This window comes from Papio anubis, chromosome 9 (assembly GCF_008728515.1).
Source record: "Papio anubis isolate 15944 chromosome 9, Panubis1.0, whole genome shotgun sequence".
Taxonomy (NCBI): domain Eukaryota; kingdom Metazoa; phylum Chordata; class Mammalia; order Primates; family Cercopithecidae; genus Papio; species Papio anubis.
In genome coordinates this window covers 111168043-111187522 of record NC_044984.1, presented here as the reverse complement: position 1 = coordinate 111187522, position 19480 = coordinate 111168043, and the positions used below count along the sequence as shown (strand labels likewise).

Below are 19480 nucleotides of genomic sequence, written 5' to 3'. Positions count from 1 at the left end.
TGAACACCCACCCCTGCCCCGCTTTCAGTCTACGTGACTTAGAGGGGCTGACTCCTTCCTCTCACTACCTCAAGAGTTCAACAGCTGACCCAGGCCTGGCCAGTGCGCCACATCTCACCGGCTAAAGTAATTGGTTTGGGACAAACAAATGAGAGTCAGTCTTAGGACTTTTGGTGGAGCTTTCGGGATGCAGGAGTTGTTAAGCTGCTAGAACGTAAGCACAGAACTGCTGCGGGCTGTCTTACCACCACATGGGTCCAGCTGCCTGAAAATCAAACTGTTTGAAAGGAAAACAGAATTGAGGGATAGCTGAGACACAATTCTTTTTTTTTTTTTTTTTTTTCAGAGATAGGGTCTCAGGCTGGAATGCAGTGGCGCGATCTCGGCTCACTGCAACCTCCACCTCCCAGGTTTAAGCAATTCCTGTGCTTCAGCCTCCTGAGTAGCTGGGACTACGGGTATGGGCCACCACGTCTGGCTAGTATTTTTTTTTTTTTTTTTTAAGTAGAGAGGGGGTCAGGCTGGTCTCCAACTCCTGAGCTCAAGTGATCCGCCTGCCTCAGCCTCCCAAAGTGCTGGGATTACAGGCGTGAGCCACTGCGCCTGACGGAGAGACACAATTCTGTATCAACATTGGGAGTCTCTGAATCCAACTGTATCTGAAGCCCATACAGTTATGTAAACCAAATAAAGTCTTTCTTTTACTTAAGCCATATTTGAATTGTTTTTCTTTTCTTGGCTTTTTTTTTTTTCTTTTTTGAGATAGGGTCTAGCTCTGTCGCCCAGGCTGGAGTGCAGTGGCGCGATCATGGCTCACTGTAGCCTCCACCTCCTGGGCTCAGGTGATCCTCCCACCTCAGAGTAGCTGGGACCACAGGAGCCTATCACCATGCCTAGCAAATTTTTTAAGTTTTTGTAGAAATGGGGGTCTCACAATGTTGCCCAGGCTGGTCTCAAACTCCTGGCTCAAGCGATCCTCCCACTTTGGCCTTCCAAAATGCTGCGATTACAGGCATGAGCCACCACGCCCAGCCTTGATGGCAACCCAAAAATTTGGCCTGATGATGTTTTCATGCCTGGTGTCATAATGTTGCCCTAAGAGGCATGTACTGTCACCTTGTGCTATTTTTTTTTGAGACGTGGTCACCGGCTCTGTCGCCCAGGCTGGAGTGCAGTGGCTGTGATCTCAGCTCACTGCAGCTCAGCCTCCGGGTTCCACGCCATTCTCCTGCCTCCCAGCCTCCCCGTGGCTGGGACTACGAAGCCCACCACCACACCCAGCTCATTTTTTGTATTTTTAGTGGAGTCGGGGTTTCACCGTGTTAGCCAGGATGGTCTCGATCTCCTGACCTCGTGATCCACCCGCCTCGGCCTCCCAAAGTGCTGGGATTACAGGTGTGAGCCACCGTGCCTGGCCCTCTTGTGCTATTAATCTACATTTAAATATCTATCATAATCTGGAGCCCTGGAGAACCCTTCTTGAACCAGCCTATACATTTTTGGCCCACACAACCTCTAGCTAGCCCCTGTAGTGAGTACTGTAAGTGCCCCACGAGGCTCTTTCTGATCCCTTTTGCCAGGTTCCTATCCTGCAGTTTCATGTGCTTTGCTGGTCTCTGGGGCCTTCAGAGGCTTCCCCTTAGACATTGGGGCCTCCTTAGGGGAGAGTCTGAAGTGCAGGAAGTCCCTCCATTAGCCCAGAGCCAAGAATTAGTTGATGTGTATTTTGTGGGACAGGACAAACTCTGAGATGAAACTTAGGCTCCCGAGCTCCCTGGGAGATCCAGCTAAGCCTGGGACTTCGCCAGAGCCTGACTTCTTTCCCTTCTCTGTTCTATTTCACTCATGATTCCCTTACTGGTTTCTCATGGGAGCACTTCTGTAATAAATCACGTGCACCTGAACACGATCTGCTTTGGGGAAACCAACATAAGACAACCACCCACTCCGCAAAGGGCTTCTCCTCCTTTGATCTAAAACGGTTGCACTTGGCTTCAAGAGGTGAAAGGAAAATCAAGACCACAAACACGTTGCACCAACAGATGGTATTTATTGGCTGAAGGGTACTTCGGGAGATGTCAAAAACACCAAAGGCAGCTGTTTGTCTTGCAGCAAAAGTCCTAAAAGATTCCAGGACCCACTTTATTTACCTCTCCTTCTTCTAATCCCGAGTCTCAGCAGCCCAGATGTCTTCCTAACACTCTGCACATCCTTCTTCTCTTTCGAAGCTGATGCACCTATCATATCTGGGTCCAAAGCTTGCTTTTCTTATTCCCTCATGTTTATTATTCTCAAGATATTTACATGAAGAGGACCATTTCTAAGGACTTCATGGAACTTGAGTCAGTGACTCATAAAATATTAAGGGCAGGATACTGTGAACCTGACACTCGATTAATGCTACTTACAACAAATGAGTTGCAGAACCAAGACACATAAAAGAGAGTGGCATTGTTCTTTTCCAACGGGGACTCCTGGCTGCTTTCGCACTGGTATTGGGGAATTCATGCAGCCTGTGTTGGAAACACTCCTCGTCAGACACTGTTTTCCCTAGGACAGGAGTTAAATCCTCCCACCCAGAAGAAAACCTCAGATGGGATGTTTCCCCAGAGGGCAGGGCACGCAATAAAAAAATCCTAAATTAAACCATCCCACCTGCCCCTGTGTGTCCCCCACATGTTGCATTCTTTACAGTGTTAACAGGCATGGCTCATTCTTTGCAGTGTTAGAGAATTTTATTTTATTGTTTTGGTGGCATGGGCATAACTGGAGAAACCATTGGGGTATTCACTAGTAACCTACATTGTTAGTTTCCTTGGTTCCAGCAGGTAATACACTGGGTTCCGTCACCCTGGAGATGGCTACAGGGAAGCCGAGTGGCTTCCCAAAGTAATAAAGAGTTTGGAATCAGAATTCCAGGTCTGACTCCCAGAAGACTGTTCTGTTTCCTTACACAACTGCACTTCCATCAATCTTCTCCAGCTCCAATTTCTTGTGCCCCTTTGACATCATCCGCAGGCAGGATGATCTTTCTGATAAAAACCAGTTGCAGAAGTTCCTGTTGCTTCCGTTTGGTTCTTCCTCAGGGTAGGGAGAACAGAGCAGCTGCATTCACGTGGCCCCATTTCCCTCTGCTTCCCCTTCCCACTTGATTATTCAGGCAAGTGGGATTGTAACATCATGACCATCGCCATAGTAACAGAGCTTGAAAGATGCTACATTGCCCTGGAACAGACGTCTTGCTGGGTACCAGGAGAGAGCCAGGGATGCCAAGCCAAGGGGAAAGTCCTGGCTTGGTGGCACACAGGGGTGAATGTCCTGAATCTATGGCGGGGGTGGGGGCAGGGGACATGTTAATACAGGCTGACAGCGAGGTGGCTGCAAAGCTCCTCCATTTCTCCTGGGGCTTGCACGCTAATCTGCCCACTGGCCACACAGATTGCTTTCTCTGCAATGCCATTGGTGCCAGCCTGTTGTGCTGAGGTTGACAATAAGAGAACAGAGTTGGGAGAGGAATAGGGCAGGCAAGATTCCGGTGGCTTCTGCGTGGTCACCTGTGCCATCTCATCCCAGATTTCAGAGCAGGGAGCATTTCAGAGGTGGAGAAGTGGCTCTGTCAGAGATCACAGAAGCACAGATGGTTACGGTGCTCCAGGCCGCCACCCTGGTTGGTGGAGACATCCATAACATGGGTTGTCCTGTTTGCTACCAGAGGGGATGGCAATGTCCACAGGAGCCGCTGACAGGCCTGAGACTTAAGTAAGGGAGATGACAGAATAGAAAGAGGAGAAAGACATAAAGACAGGAGACCAAGGAGTAACCACATCTGGGCCAAAACTGACCTTTCTTTTTTTTTTTTTTTTTGTTTTTTGTTTTTTAAGACAGAGTCTTGGTCACTCTGTCACCCAGGTTGGAGTGCTGTGGTGCAATCTCGGCTCACTGCAGCCTCTGCCCCCCGGGTTCAAGCCGATTCTCCTGCCTCAGCCTCCAGAGTAGTTGGGATTACAGGCACCCACCACCACACCCAGCTAATTTTTGTATTTTTAGTAGACTGGTCTTGAACTCCTGACCTCAAGTGATCCACCCACCTTGGCCTCCTAAAGTGCTGGGATTACAGGCAGGAGCCCCCATTTCTGGCAAAAATGGCAATTAATTTAAGGGCTATGTTTTTCTGTTGACCCAGCCACAAGTAGATTTCAGGATCTAGCATTCATGTTCTTAACATAGTTCATATCTAACAGGCTATGTGCCTGGGCCACTCATTCTTAACCAGGATGAGCATTAATATCACCTTGTGTGCATTTATTTATTTATTTATGAGATGGAGTCTCATTCTGTCGTCCAGGCTGGACTGCAGTTGCTCACTGCAACTTTTGTGTCCCGGGTCCAAGCAATTATCCCTGCCTCAGCCTCCTGAGTAGCTGGGATTACAGGCACCCGCCACCATGCCCGGCTAATGTTTGTATTTTTTAGTAGAGAGGGGGTTTTGCCATGTTGGCCAGGCTAGTCTTGAGTTCCTGACCTCAGGTGATCCGCCTGCTTCAGCCTCCCAAAGTGTTGGCACTACAGGCATGGGCCACTGCATCCGGCCTCTCGTTTGCTTTTAGAAAACCATGTCTGCTGGGCCCCACGCCTGGAATGTCTGAGGGGCAGATCAGTCTGGCGGTTAAGAGTGCGGGCTCTGCTGGGGATAGTGGAGTGTGCCTGTAGTTGCAGCTACTTGGGAGGCTGAGGAGGGAGGATCACTTGAGCCCAGGAGTTTGAATCCAGCCTGGACAACCTGGATTTTTATTAGAGACCTCATCTCTAATTTAAAAAAAAAAAAAAATTTTAAAATGTGGGTTCTAAAGCTGTCCCAGGCCTCTGTTGGAAACTCAGCCTGCCCGTGCTGGCTGGGTGACCCTGGGAAAGTTATCGCACCAAGCTCTGTGCCCAAGTTTCCTCATCTATAAAACAGGGGACCCCACAGTACCTCCCCCATCACAGGGCTGTTGTGAGGGCGACAGCACGGAATCCAAGCAGGATGCTGGATGCTGTGCCTGCCGAGGACAAAGTATTTGGGACATTAAGTTATTACAGGTATATGGTGGGACCTAACAGCTGTATTTTGAAAATACTTTGGGCCAGGTGTGGTGGCTCACGCCTGTCATCCCAGCACTCTGGGAGGGTGAGGCGGGTGGATCACTTGAGGTCAGAAGTTTGAGGCCAGCCTGGACAATGTGACGAAACCCCGTCTCTATGAAAAATACAAAAAAAAATTAGCCGGGCATGGTGGCACACACCTGTTGTCCCAGCTACTCGGGAGGCTGAGGCAAGAGATCACTTGAACATGGGAGGTGGAGGTTGCAGTGAGCCAAGATCGTGCCATTGCACTCCAGCCTGGGAGACAGAGCAAGACTCTGTCTCACAACAACAACAACAACAAAAAGAAAAAAGAAAATACTTTACAGGACTCACAGGAATTCTAATCTGTAGGCCTGGGCTATCTGGGAGGCAGTGATTTCTAGGCTCCTCCCCAGTCTGTGGTATCAAGTACAAGGTACTAGGTACTAAGTTAAAATAACCAGCAGGTGGGCTGGGCACAGTGGCTCATACCTGTAATAGCACCCAGCACTTTGCGAGGGCAGGGCAGGAGGATTGCTTGAGCCCAGGAGTTTGAGACCACCCTGGATAACATAATGAGTCCTCACCTCTCCTAAAAATAATAATAATAATAATAAAAATTAGCCAGGCCTGGTGGCGCATGCCAGTAGTCCCAGCTACTTGGGAGGCTGAGGCGGGAGCATGGCTTGGGCCCAGGAGTTCAAGGTTGCAGTGAGCTGTGATTGTGCCAGCTGCACTCCGGCCTGGGTGAAGACCCAGACCCTGTCTCAAAAAAAAAAAGGAATGAGGCTGGGCGTCGTTGCTCATGCCTGTAATCCCAACACTTTGTGAGGCCAAGGCGAGCTGATCATTTGAGGTAAGGAGTTGGAGACCAGTCTGGCCAACATGGCAAAACCCTGTCTCTACTAAAAAATACAAAAATTAGCCAAACATGTTGGTGGGCGCCTGTAGTCCCAACTACTTGGGAGGCTGAGGCAGGAGAATCGCTTGAACCCAGGAAGTGGAGGTCGCAGTGAGCCGAGATTGTGCCACTGCACTCCAGCCTGAGTGACAGAGCGAGACCCTGTCAAAGAAAAAAAAGGAAGGAAGGAAGGAAGGAAGGAAGGAAGGAAGGAAGGAAGGAAGAAGGGAGGGAGGGAGGGAGGGAGGGAAGGAGGGAAGGGAGGGAGGGAGGGAAGGAGGGAGGGAAAGAAAGAAAATAACCGACAAATGGGAACTTCATGTATTGCCAGGTCCTTGACTTGGAGCAGAGAAGGAAGACGCATCTAGAAGGGCTTCAAGTCTGAGTTAGGAAGTCGTCCCCTTTTGCAGGGGAAGGAGGCACGCACTACACCACAGAACGAGAGAGGAAGGTGAAGGTCAGAAGGACAAGACAGCGGCGGGGTTTTGGGGTCAGAAGTGGTGGTGGGCAAGAGGCAGGATGTAAGTGCTTGAGGCCTGTTTTTCAGGAAGCCCCCGCAGGGCTGGGTCCGGGCATGCTGACCCTCGGCGTCCTTCCGGGTGTCCTCAGTGTTCGGTTGTTCGGTCCTAGTACACCTGGAAGTGTGCGGACGTGGCGCCGTCCTTCCAGCAGCGCAGGGTGTCCACGGCGACCGAGCGGCAGAGCGGGCAGGTGCGCTCGCGGTCCAGCCACAGGCAGAGGCACTCCTCACAGAACACGTGCTGCGGGGACAGCAATCAGCAGGCACCAGGACTCTTTACCGCGCGTCCGCCTCGGTCCCGGGAGCAGGAGACGCGGCAGCGGATTAGACAGACAACCCCTGTCTTCGGGGCGCCTGCACTCGCGTGTGGGAGACAATGCGACTCTAAAATACCGAGTTATCAATAGGAAGCACCAAGATGAAACAGCAGGGGAGGGGCAGGGTGTGGTGGCTCCCGACTGTAATCCCAGCACTTTGGGAGGCTGAGGCGGGCGGATCACCTGAGGCAGGAGTTTGAGACCACCCTGGCCAACAAGATGAAACCCCGTCTCTCCTAAAAGATACAAAAATTAGCCGGGCATGGTGGTGGGCGCCTGTAGCCCCAGCTACTCGGGAGGCTGAGGCAGGAGAATCGTTTGAACCCGGAGGCAGAGGTTGCACTGAGCTGAGTTTGTGCCACTGCACTCCAGCCTAGGTGACAGAGCAAGACTCCGTCTAAAAAAACAAAACAAAACCAAACAAAAACCCCAAAAAACAAAGCATGAGGGAGAAGGAACAGAGAGGGCTTGGGTGGGTTGGGACGTTAAGGAAAACTTCATGGAGATACTGACATTTGGGTAAAACTTGCAGGTCGGTGAGGAGTAAGCCCTGATGAGATCTCAGGGAAAAGTGCTCCTGGCCGCAGGAACAGCATGTGCAGAGGCCCTGAGGCTGGACTGTGTCTGATGTGTGGAGGAAAAGGAAGGAGAGGGTAGCTGGGCTGGGGTTTTTGGGGGGGGGTGGATGGGAGAGGGAGATGAGGTCACAGAAGTGATGGAGGGTGAGGGATGCAGATGGTATAGGTCCTTGTGGGCCATTGTGAGGTCTTTGGCTCTTATTCTGAGAGAAGGGGCCATGGCAGGGCTTGGAGCAGAGGAGTGACCTGATATGATTTGCAGTTTAAAGTGATCCCTCTGCCTTCTGGGTTGAGAATAGAACACAAGAGTCAAGAGGAAAGGCAGGTGACTAGTGCTGCAATAAGCAGATACATGCACGCATATGTTCACTGCAGCACTATTCACAACAGCAAAGATATGGAATCAACCCAAATGCTCATCAGTGATAGACTGGATAGAGAAAATGTGGTTCATAAACACCATGGAATACTATGCAGCCATAAAAAGGAATGAGATCATGTCCTTTGCAGGGACATGGATGGAGCTGGAAGCCATTATTCTCAGCAAACTAACACAGGAACAGAAAACCGAACACTGCATGTTCTCACTCATAAGTCAGAGCTGAACAATGAGAACACATGGACACAGGGAGGGGAACAACACACACTGGGGCCTGTTGTGGGGCTAGGGGAGGGAGAGCATCAGGATAAATAGCTAATGCATGCGGGGCTTAATACCTAGGTGATGGGTCAATAGGTGCAGCAAACCACCATGGCACACGTTTACCTATGTAGCAAACCTGTACATCCTGCATATGCATCCTACAACTTAAAATTAAATTAAATTTTTTAAAAAAGAGAGAGATCGGGCCAGGTGCAGTGCCTCATGCCTGTAATCCCAGCAGTTTGGGAGGCTGAGGTGGGTGGATCACCTGAGGTCAGGAATTTGAGATCAGCCTGACCAACATGGAGAAACCCTGTCTCTACTGAAAATACAAAATTAGCCGGGCGTGGTGGTGCATGCCTGTAATCCCAGCTACTCGGGAAGCTGAGGCGGGAGAATCACATGAACCCAGGAGGCAGAGGTTGCAGTGAGCCGAGATCGTGCCATTGCACTCCAGCCTGGGCAACAAGAGTGAAACTCCGGCCAGGCGCGGTGACTCACGCCTGTAACCCCAGCACTTTGGAAGGCTGAGACGGGCGGATCACGAGGTCAGGAGATTGAGACTATCCTGGCTAACATGGTGAAACCCCGTCTCTACTAAAAACACAAAAAAATGAGCTGGGCGTGGTGGCGGGCACCTGTAGTCCCAGCTACTGGGGAGGCTGAGGCAGGAGAATGGCGTGAACCCGGGATGCGGAGCGTGCAGTGAGCCTAGATGGCGCCAGTGCACTCCAGCCTGGGCGACAGGGCAAGACTCCGTCTCAAAAAAAAAAAAAAAAAGAAAAAAGGGAAACTCCCCCCCCCAAAAAAAAAAAAAAAAAGAGAGAGAGAGAGAGGCAGGGAGATTGGAAAGACCAATGGGTTCCACCATTCTCTGGCTGTATAACTTGGACAAACAATGCAACTGCTCTGTGCCTCAGTTTTCCCATCTGTAAAATGGGGATAGAACCCCCTCATTGGAACATTAATTAACATGTTAAAAGTACTTAGATGTGACAACCAAATGTAGCACATGAGTCTTGATTGGTCCCAGGTGGGGCAAAAAAATCCCAGCTATAAAGGGTGCTTTGAAGGCAACTGGAGAAATCTGAATATGTACCATATATTAAATAATATTTTATGTTAATTAAAAATTTCCTGGGTGGCCAGGCATGGTGGCTTACATCTGTAATCCTAGCACTTTGGGAAGCTGAGGCGGGGGGATCACCTGAGGTCAGGAGTTTGAGACCAGCCTGGCCAACATGGTGAAATCCCGTCTCTACTAAAAATACAAAAATTAGCCAGGCATGGTGGCACACACCTGTAGTCCCAGCTACTTGGAAGGCTGAGGCAGGAGAATCGCTTGAACCCAGGAGGGAGAGGTTGCAGTGAGCCGAGATCACGCCACTGCACTACAGCCTGGGCGACAGAGTGAGCTAGACTCCGTCTCAAAAAAAAAAAAAAAAAAAGTATGTCCTTGTTCCTGGGAGATGCACACTGAAGTATTTAGGGATGAAGAATCTAAATGTCTACCACTTACTCTTAACTGGTTTAGGGAAAAAAAAAATTGATGTCAAAAAAAGGGCAAATGTAAAAAGTTAATGATCAGTAAATCTGGGTGAAGAATAGAAGAGTTTCATGCAACTTTTCTGCAGGTTTGAAATTTTTCAAAATGAAATGTTTGAGGAAAATGATAATATAAAAATCTAAACAAAAAGTTTTTTTAAAAGCAAAACCATAAAAAAGAAGCTGGGCACAGTGGCTCATGCTTATAACCCCAGCACTTTGGGAGGCCAAGGCAGGAGGATGGCTCAAGGCCAGAGACCAGCCTGGGCAACATGGTGAGACTTCCTCCACCCCCATGCCCCATGTCTCTACAAAAAGAAAAAATTAGCTGGGCATAGTGGCATGTGCCATCCCAGCTACTCGGGAGGCTGAAGTGGTGGGAGGATCGCTTGAGCCCAGGAGGTTGAGGCTGTAGTGAGCTATGATCATGTCACTGCACTCCAGCCTGGGAGAGAGTGAGACCTTGTCTAAAAAAATAAAAAATAATATAAAAAAAGAAGGCACTTGGAATAATGGCTGGCAAACAGTAAGTGCTCTATAAGTGTTAGCTATTATTATAGTAATAATGATTATCTTATGTGTTTATTGTTTATTATCTGTCTCTTCATGCCAGTCTGTAAGCTTCTTGTAAACCCATTCATTCCGAGCATGGTGTACAGTGGGTGCCTAATTGTAGACAGTGCTCTGAAGGAGATTTCCGTGGTATTATAGAGATGTGTGACAGAGGGACCAGTTTGATCCAAGAGGTAGTCAAGGAAGGCTTCCTGGAGGTGGGGACACTCGAGTTAAAGCCTGAAGAATATTTAGCAGTTAACTGGGCAGAAGAGAGGGGATGGAGATAGAACATTCCAGACTGAAGGAAGCCTCCTGTGCAAAGCTCCTGAGATAGTAAGCTGTTTGAGGCACTTGAAGACAGCTGATGTGGCTGTAGTTGGGGGTGCAGGGGAGAGAGGGAGTGGGGAAAGAAGAGAAGTCCACACAGAGCCGCGAAGACTGTCCTGGATTCTCATCATGGTCTGGAGGGCAGGAGCCAGGGGTCAGCAAGCCCCGCAGCTTATACAGATTCCCACTATGGCACCCAATACCCTCTATGATGGCCCTTCTCCCATCCAGCCCCATCCTTGCACCCTGGAGTAACTGATGTCATTGACATGCCACATGACCTTCAACCCAAGGCTTATTCACAGCCTTCCAACAAACTTTAGTATCACCCTGGGATGCCCTTTCTCCATCTTGACCAGCTGTGTGCTTGCCCAGTTCTTTTGGAAGATTCAGTTAAGCAATCACATCTCCCCTGTTTTATGATGTTGCCCCAATTCCATCCTGTTACTGTCTCCTGCAAATGTAAGTACTGATCGCGTCTTCTCTCCTATGCTATTCTTCCTGGTGAAAACCCCTCTCAAAGCATTGCATGACACTTCTGAAATTATTTGCAAATTCATCTGATTGTTCACTAGATTAAGAGCTTTCTCTCTCTCTCTCTATATATATATATATATACACACACACACATATATATACACACACACACACACACACACATATATATATATATTTTTTTGAGACAAGGTCTTGCTCTGTCGTCTAGGCTTGAGTGTAATGGTGCGATCACAGCTCACAGCAGCCTTGATCTCTTGATCTCCTGGGCTTGAGCGACCCTCCTGCTTCCACCTCCCAAGTAGCTATGACTATAGGCATGTGCCACCATGCCTGGCTAATTTTTAAATGTTTTTGTGGAAATGGAGTCTCACTCTGTTGCCCAGGCTGGTCTCAAACTCCTGGCTTCATGTGATCCTCCCACCTTGGCCTCTCAAAGTGCTGGGATTACAGGTGTGAGCCACTGTGCCCAGCCACTGGATTGAGAGCTTTCTGAGGGCAGAACCTGGTTTTATGCTGAGTACGGTTCTTGCTCAGATGCTCAGTAAATACCTGTTGACGAACCGAATGGGATTTAACTATGCTACCCTGGACGAAAGAGGTACTTACATGTGAGAATGCAACACAACCCCTGTTCACATAAACTTGAGTTAGGTGAATGGGAAATAGTCATGAAATTTAGCAGTTTTTTCATTCATTCATTCAACACATTCATTGAGGCTCTCACACTTCTAATTTAATAGTTCTCAGATGTTCTGGTGCCAAGACCCCTTTATATTTTTAAAAAACACTGAAGACCTCAAAGAACTTCTGTCTATGTGGTTTAAATTTGTCTATATTTACAAATCTAGAAATATTAGAAATACTTAGAAATAGAAATGGAGACATATTTAAAACATAATGGCCAGGCATGGTGGCTCATGCCTGTAATCCCAGCACTTTGGGAGGCCAAAGCAGGCGGATCACAAGGTCAGGGGTTCAAGAACACCCTGGCCAACACTGCGAAAGTCCATCTCCTATAAAAATACACAAATTAGCTGGGCATGGTGGCATGTGCCAGTAATCCCAGCTACTTGGGAGGCTGAGGCAGGAGAATTGCTTGAACCGTGACCCGGGGAGGTGGAGGCTGCAGTGAGCTGAGATCATGCCACTGCACTCCAGCCTGGGCTACAGAGTGAGACTCCATCTCAAAACCAAAACCAAAACCAAACAAAAAAACCCCATAATACACAAGCACATATTCATAAGCCACCAGACTGATGACCTCCTCAGGCGATACAGCCTCTGGAAAACTCCACTGTACACTTATGAAAGAACTAGAGCAAAAAGGCCAATAATGTCTTAGTATTATTATATAAATGGTTTTGACCTCACAGACCCCCTGAAAGGAACCACCAGGGGTACCCTGGCCATACTTTGGGAACCAGTGTTCTAACTGCTTAGTCAACATCTGCCCTGCCCGCTAGGTGGTAAACATCATGAGGGCAGCCATGTTATCATACTCCTACTGTCCAGCCCTGAGCTGGCATAGAGTAGGGGCTCTGTCAATGGAGAGGACAAATGAATGGGAATGCAGATGACAAATGGCCAACCAGGAAAGTCTAGCGATACTAGGGTGATGAAGGCCTGGTCCTTGCCCTCCGGCAGCTCACAATCCCTTCCTCAGAGAAATGGGAGGACAGAATCTGGTGTCAAATGAAAAGGTTCAAAAAACCAGGTCTACCCAGGGCCCAGCTGAGGAGTTCATGGCTGTGAACTGCCTCCAGCATGTGGAGAAAGGGATGAACGTCTACAGAGGAAGGGGGAGGAAGAAGGAGCCTTTCTCAGCTGGGAAGGATAGGATCGGGTGGATTGATGGGCAGTGGGGAAGGCAGGTGGCCCTGGATTGTTTTTTTGTTTGTTTCTTGGGTTTTCTTTTTATTTCTTTTTTTTTTGAGACAGGGTCACACTCTGTCACCTGGGCTGGAGTGCAGTGGTGTGATTATGGCTCACTGCAGCCTCGACCTTCCGGGGCTCTAGCGATCCTCCCACCTCAGCCTCCTGAGTAGCTGGGACTACAGGCATGCACCACTGCACCCAGCTAATTTTTGTATTTTTTGTAGAGTTGGGGTCTTGCTATGTTGGCCAGGCTGGTCTCAAACTCCTGGGCTCAAGCGATCCAGTCACCTCAGCCTCCCAAATTGCTGGGATTACAGGTGCGAGCCACTGTGCCCAGCTGGCCTTGGATTGTTAACCACCCCCTGGTTGTGCCTCCCAGAGCACAGAGTTGGGGTTAAACCAATCACCTCACCCGCACCCCAAATTCTATCCACATGCCCCAGGTCTTGCCCAAAGATCCAGAGCAGGCAGGTGGGGGCTTGGGACAAGAGCCTACAATCACAGGAGCCAGCCCCAATGTGAAAGAAGAGGCTTTGAGTGGGAGAGGTGCATTTCTTGACCTAGCACTTTGTGTTCACTGTGAGCTGAGAAAGAAGGAAGCAGCCAGGCCTGGGTCCGGGGGGATGGATGCAGGTGAGGAGGAGAACAGGCAGTCATGTGCCACTACCCCTTATAAAACATAAACACGCCAGGCACGGTGGCTCATGCCTGTAATTCCAAAACTTTGGGAAGCCAAGGTGGGTAGATCACTTGAGGCCAGGAGTTCATGACTAGCCTGGCTACCATGGCAAAACTCCGTCTCTACTAAAAATGCAAAAATTAGCTGGGCATGGTGGTGGGTGCCTGTAATCCCAACTATTCGGGAGGCTGAGGCAGGAGAATCGCTTGAACCTGGGAGGCAGAGGTTGCAGGGAGCCAAGACCATGCCGCTGCACTCCAGCCTGCGTGACACAGACAGACTCAGTTTCAAACAAACAAACAAACAAACAAACAAACAAACAAACAAATAAAGTAGGAACACGACACCAGGCCCTGCCAATGTTCTTCATGTGCATAATTGCACCCCAGTCTCGTAACAGCAAACAGACAGGTCAGTGAGACTCAGAGATGTGCAACTTGGGTGCACAGCTAAGTTGCAAACAGTTGTTAAGTGGCAGGGTTGGAATCCAACCTCGGGCATGTGAGAGGCAGATTTCCATTATGGCCCCCAGTATCCCCTTCTGGTATGCATAGCCTCATGCATCCCCTTCCCTTAAGTAAGGGTGGCGCCTAGTGACCTGCTTCCAACCGGCAGGATACAGTGAAGGTGATGGGATGTCCCTTCTGGGATTAGGTTACAAAAGACTGTGACTTCCAGAACTCAGGGTATCTCCTGGCCACAAGAGCCAGTGAGGAACTGAGGCCTCCAGTCCCACAGCCCATGAGGAACGGAATCCTACCAGCAACCACACGGTAGAGCTTGGATGCAGCTCCTTCCCGAGTTGAGCCAGGAGATGACCACGGCCCTGGCAATACCTTGACTGCAGCCTGTGAGAGGCCCTTGGCAGAGGACACAGCTAAGTTGTACCTGGATCCTTTTTTTTTTTTTTTTTTGAGACAGTCTTGCTCTGTCGCCCAGACTAGAGTGCAGTGGCATGATCTTGACTCACTGCAACCTCTGCCTCCCGGGTTCAAGTGACTCTCCTGCCTCAGCCTCCTGAGTAGCTGGGACTACAGGTGTGCGCCATCATGCCTAGCTAACTTTTGTATTTTTAGTAGAGACGGGGCTTCACCATGTTGGCCAGGCTGGTCTTGAACTCCTGACTTCAGGTGATCCACCTGCCTCGGCCTCCCAAAGTGCTGGGATTACAGGTGTGAGCCACCACACCCAGGCTTTTAATTTTTTTGAGACAGGGTCTCCCTCTGTCACCCAGGCTATGGTGCAGTGGTGCAATCTTGGCTCACTGCAGCCTCCGCCTCTTGGGCTCAGGCAATCCTCTCACTTCAGCCTCCTGAGTAGCAGGGACCACAGGCGTGCACCACCACACTCGGCTAATTTTTGTATTTTTTGTAGAGATGGGGTCTCGCTATGTTGTTCAGGCTGGTCCTGAACTTCTGGTCTCAAGCAATCTGCTCACCTTGGCCTCCCAAAGTGCTGGGATTTCAGGCATGAGCTACCATGCCCGGCTTGTGCCTGGATTTTTGACCCGCAAAAACTGTGAGATAATAAACATTTGTTGCTTTAAGCCACTGAGTTTTGGGGTAACTTGTTATACAACAATCGATAACTGATACAAAAAGCATCTGACTTTGTAGTGAAAACTCTTACTCATTATAGAGAATCTGGGAAAGGATGTTTGAAGCATTTAATTATGAAAAAATGACATAACTGAAAATGTGGTTACTACCAGACAGGACACACACACACACACACACACACACAGACACAGACCCCTAACCTCAGATCCTCTTCAATCACACAAACCAGGCCAACCATGTCCAGACATAGAATTACACACTAATACTGAATATCGCTATAATACGCGATGATTTTCAAAACCCATATACAGCCCTATACATCATCTCATATGACTCTATTAAAATATCCTACAAGTTGCCCAGCAGCTTGTCAATCTTGGGTGACAGATGACATGGAGGGTCAGGGTCACAGTGAAATGCACTGCTCAGGGTTACAGAGTTAGCGCCTAGGATATTGCCGGTGCTCAATAAGCCCTCGAAGCATAGATGACTGGATGGAGGAGTCAGAGGCAGGTGTCAAGAACTCTGATCCCAGCTCAGCCATTCATTCATTCCAAGGAGGCAATGTGCACAGGCCTGGCTGGACACAGCAGGGACTATTCCCAGGAATTTCTGGAAAAAGTGCTCTGATCTTTTAATATAGCCCTGGGGACATCTCAAAGCCCGAGGCCATGCCTTGTGGAATGGGCATGGCCAATAGCATCAGAGGCTCTGGATTTGAATCCTGGTGTGACTGAAGAACAACGGGACCTCAGGCAAGTCCATCCCTTTGTTTTTCTAAGCCTGAGTCTTTGTCTCTATTAAATAGGGTTATTATTTCCCTCCCAAAGTGTCTGTGAGGATGAGGACAGATAAGGTCTATAAAGCATGAAGTATGAAGAACTTGTAAGCACGAAATCAACAGGAGTCACCATTCTCTTGCCCTCTTTCCTTCATATCATAAAACATGCAAAAAAACCAAACTCACAGTGACCAAGAATTGGAGGACAGTTCATTCTCTAAATGCACTCTCACTCTTCAATTCGGCAAAGGATCCTTTTAAATAAACCAAGCCTCTCACTTGGTGTTCAAACTGCCCTTTCCCTAACTCCCAGTAGCCTGTCAGAGGGCACACCATAAATACTTGCAGAGTGCCTGACTGGGCAAGTGCGCTCGCTGAGCAGAGAGTTCTTACCTCAGGACATGCTCAGTGTCTGCCTCACTAGCTTCGATTAACAATCTGTTCCTGAGCCCTAGCTCAGGGGGTAGTGGAAGGAGTGGGAGTGACATATTGAGCTTCATTTGATGAATCTTTAAAGGGGAGACAAGGTGTGGCTTTAGCCTAGTGGGCCCCTTCCTTCCTCCCTCCCTCCCTCCCTCCCTTCCTTCCTTCCTTCCTTCCACATATCCATTCACCCACCCACCCACCTATATACCCACCCATCTGTCCATTCATTTGCTCATCCACACTGTCACTCACCCACTTATACCTCTATCTATCCACCTTTAACTCACCCACCCACTCCTCCATCCTTGGACACCATTCCATCCATCCGTCCATTTGTCCATCCATCCTATTTACCCACTCATCTGTCCATCCATCCGCCCATCCATACAGTTACTCACCCACTTATACCTCTATCCACCTACCTTTGCATTCACCCACCAACTTCCTCTACTTGGCCACCATCCAATTCCATTCATCCACCCATCCATCCCACCCACCCACCCATCCATCCATCCATCCATCCAATTTACTCACCCATCTGTCCATCCATTTGCCCATCCATCCAGTCACTCACCCACTTATACCTCTATCCATCTACCTTTCACTCACCCACCAGCTTCTCTACCTGGCCACCATCCAATTCTATCCATCCACCCATCCATCCATCCATCCATCCATGCATCCATTCATGCATCCATGCATCCCATCCATCCATCCATCCATCCATCCATCCATCCAATATTTACTGAGACAATACTGTGGCTCTGCTGCTAAACAAGACAGACATGGCATCTGCTCTCATGTTGCTTGTGATTTGGCAGAAGGGAGACAGACCTTGCCCATCTAACTACCCAATGAACTATCTAGTTAACAATTGGAATAAGTGCTAAGAAGGAAAAACACAGACATCTATGAGACCATATAGCTGGGGAGGCGACTAGTCTGGGGGAAGCAGAGTCAGGAAAGGCTTTATGGAGGAAGCAACATTGAAGCTGAGTCGTTCATTCATTTGTTCATTCATTCAATGCTTTTAGGAATCAGCATGGCCATTTACCTGTGTGAATCATCTCTGCCTTTCCAGGCCTAGCTCACAGCAGCAGAGCAAGACTAAAATGTGTGCCTGGCCTGGTCATATGTATAGTCTTCAACCAGCATTGGGTGTGGCTGTTACTCCTAGATCTGGGACAATGGGTGTCTTCTCTGACCCCTTCAAGAATTTCTAATCCAGCTGTGGGAAGACATAGTGGTATCAGGAGAAGAATGGAGGAGAGACAAACAGACTGAGGCTTAGAGAGCTTGTCAGACTTTCACCTTGACATCATGTTCAAATCATCCCTGCTACCAAGAAGGAACTACAGATGGCTCTGAAGCATGTGAAAAGATGCTCAACCACGCTCATAATTAGGGAAATGCAAATTAAAACTGCACTGAGATACCGTTTGTCACCTGTCAGATTGGCAAAGCTCAAAAGAGGCTTGGTAACGCTGTGTGTTGGTAAGGGAGGGAGCAAGAGGCTGTGTCATACTACACACTAGGAGCGTAAGTGGATACACTCTTTACAGAGGGCAGTTTAGCAATAACTGTCAAAACTGTGTACCCTCTGACCCAGTAATTCTGCCACTAGGAATTTGTCCTACCAAGAGCTCATGTGTGTGTGAAATGGGATGCATGCCCATGAGAGCTAATATTTATTGAACCCTAACTATGCGCCAGAAGCAGTTCTAAATGCTTCCCTTGAATTAACCTTTAATCAACACGATGGGCCCAGGTTGGTACAATTGATCTCCCCATTCTGGATCACTCATGACAGGCTTATTTGTAATAACAAAAGATTATCAGCTACTAACTGCCTATCAATAGAAGAATGGTTAAACAAACTGTGCTCTATCCATAAAATGGCACGTTATGCAGCTATAAAATCGGATAAGGAGCAATCTCTAAGATAGAGTTTTAAGTTAAAAACGAAGGTACAGAAAACAATAGGCAGAATGTACTATAACTTATGTTTTTTTTTAAAAAAGATATGTTTGTGTGTATAAATACATACACACATATACATACATATGGTGACAGGCCTCCTTTTTATATCTTTCAAAGATTTTTTTAATATAAACTTTTTATTTTGGAATAATTTAAGGTTTCCAGAAAAGTTGCAAAGATAGAACGGAAAATCCCAGTACACCCCTCACTGGGTTTCAGTTTCCCCTAATGTTATCATCTTGCATTACCGTGGTACATTTGTCAAAGCTAAGAAACCCACGTTGATATGTTACTATTAACTCCACTCCAGACTCTATTCGGATTTCACCAAACCCATTTTCTACTAATGTCCCTTCTCTGTTCTGGGATCCAACCCAGGTCCCAGAATGTGTTTAGTCATCACGTCTCTTTAGTCTTCCTTTTGAATGTTGATTCATGCAAATATATTATCCATTTAAAAAGAAATACAATTGAACATGAAAAACAAGCTTCCCCTTCCAAATCTCCAAACAGCAATAACAACAACAACAAAAATGCTTGCCGATGTTAAAAAGGAACCCACCTTCTATCCCCGACCCCTAAGCCTTTCCATGCCTTTTGGTCTCCAGGCTATGCCTCCTCCAAAAAGCCTTCCCAACCTGGAGCTCATCGCTGTCTGCCCCGTCCCCCGAGACGCTGCATGAATCTCTCTTACACAGCACTTCTCACTGCCTGCCTCGCTTCACAGTTATTTATGTAAGTGTCTGTCTCCCAGCGGAGACCGTGAGCTTCCAGAGGAGGGGACGGGATCTGCGTACCCTCTGCCTCTCCTTCCTGGCGTCAGATAGGATGCTTTGACCCCAATACACATTTGCTGAATTGACACCTAGTCCCTGATGTCAGGAGGAGGAGGAGGGACGCATTTAGGGAGTTAAAAGGAACAGGCCAGCACTTACGACTGTGGGCTGGTGACCCACGCCTAATGAAAACAAATGGTAATAATAATTATACGGATAACAAGCATAATTCTATCAACTTCTATGGTTGAATAATCGAAATCTAGCTCTTTCCATGGATGATCTACTTTAATCATACTAATAGCTCTATGAAGTAGATGTTATTATTATGTCCTTTTTTTCTTTGAGATGGAGTCTTGCTCTGTTGTCCAGGCTGGAGTGCAGTGGCATGACCTCAGCTCACTGCAACCTCCACCT

General features: G+C 48.2%; 1 protein-coding gene across 1 annotated transcript in view; it reads right to left on the bottom strand.

Annotated features, from left to right (window-relative positions):
- Positions 1-6249: 6249 nt before the first annotated feature.
- Positions 6250-19480, bottom strand: part of RNFT2 (ring finger protein, transmembrane 2) — a 107567-nt gene continuing 94336 nt past the window's right edge. Inside the window, exon 11 of the mRNA XM_009181789.4 lies at positions 6250-6765. Coding sequence (XP_009180053.1) covers positions 6631-6765 — 135 coding nt within the window. The 3' untranslated portion in view covers positions 6250-6630. The remainder of the gene's footprint in view (positions 6766-19480) is intronic.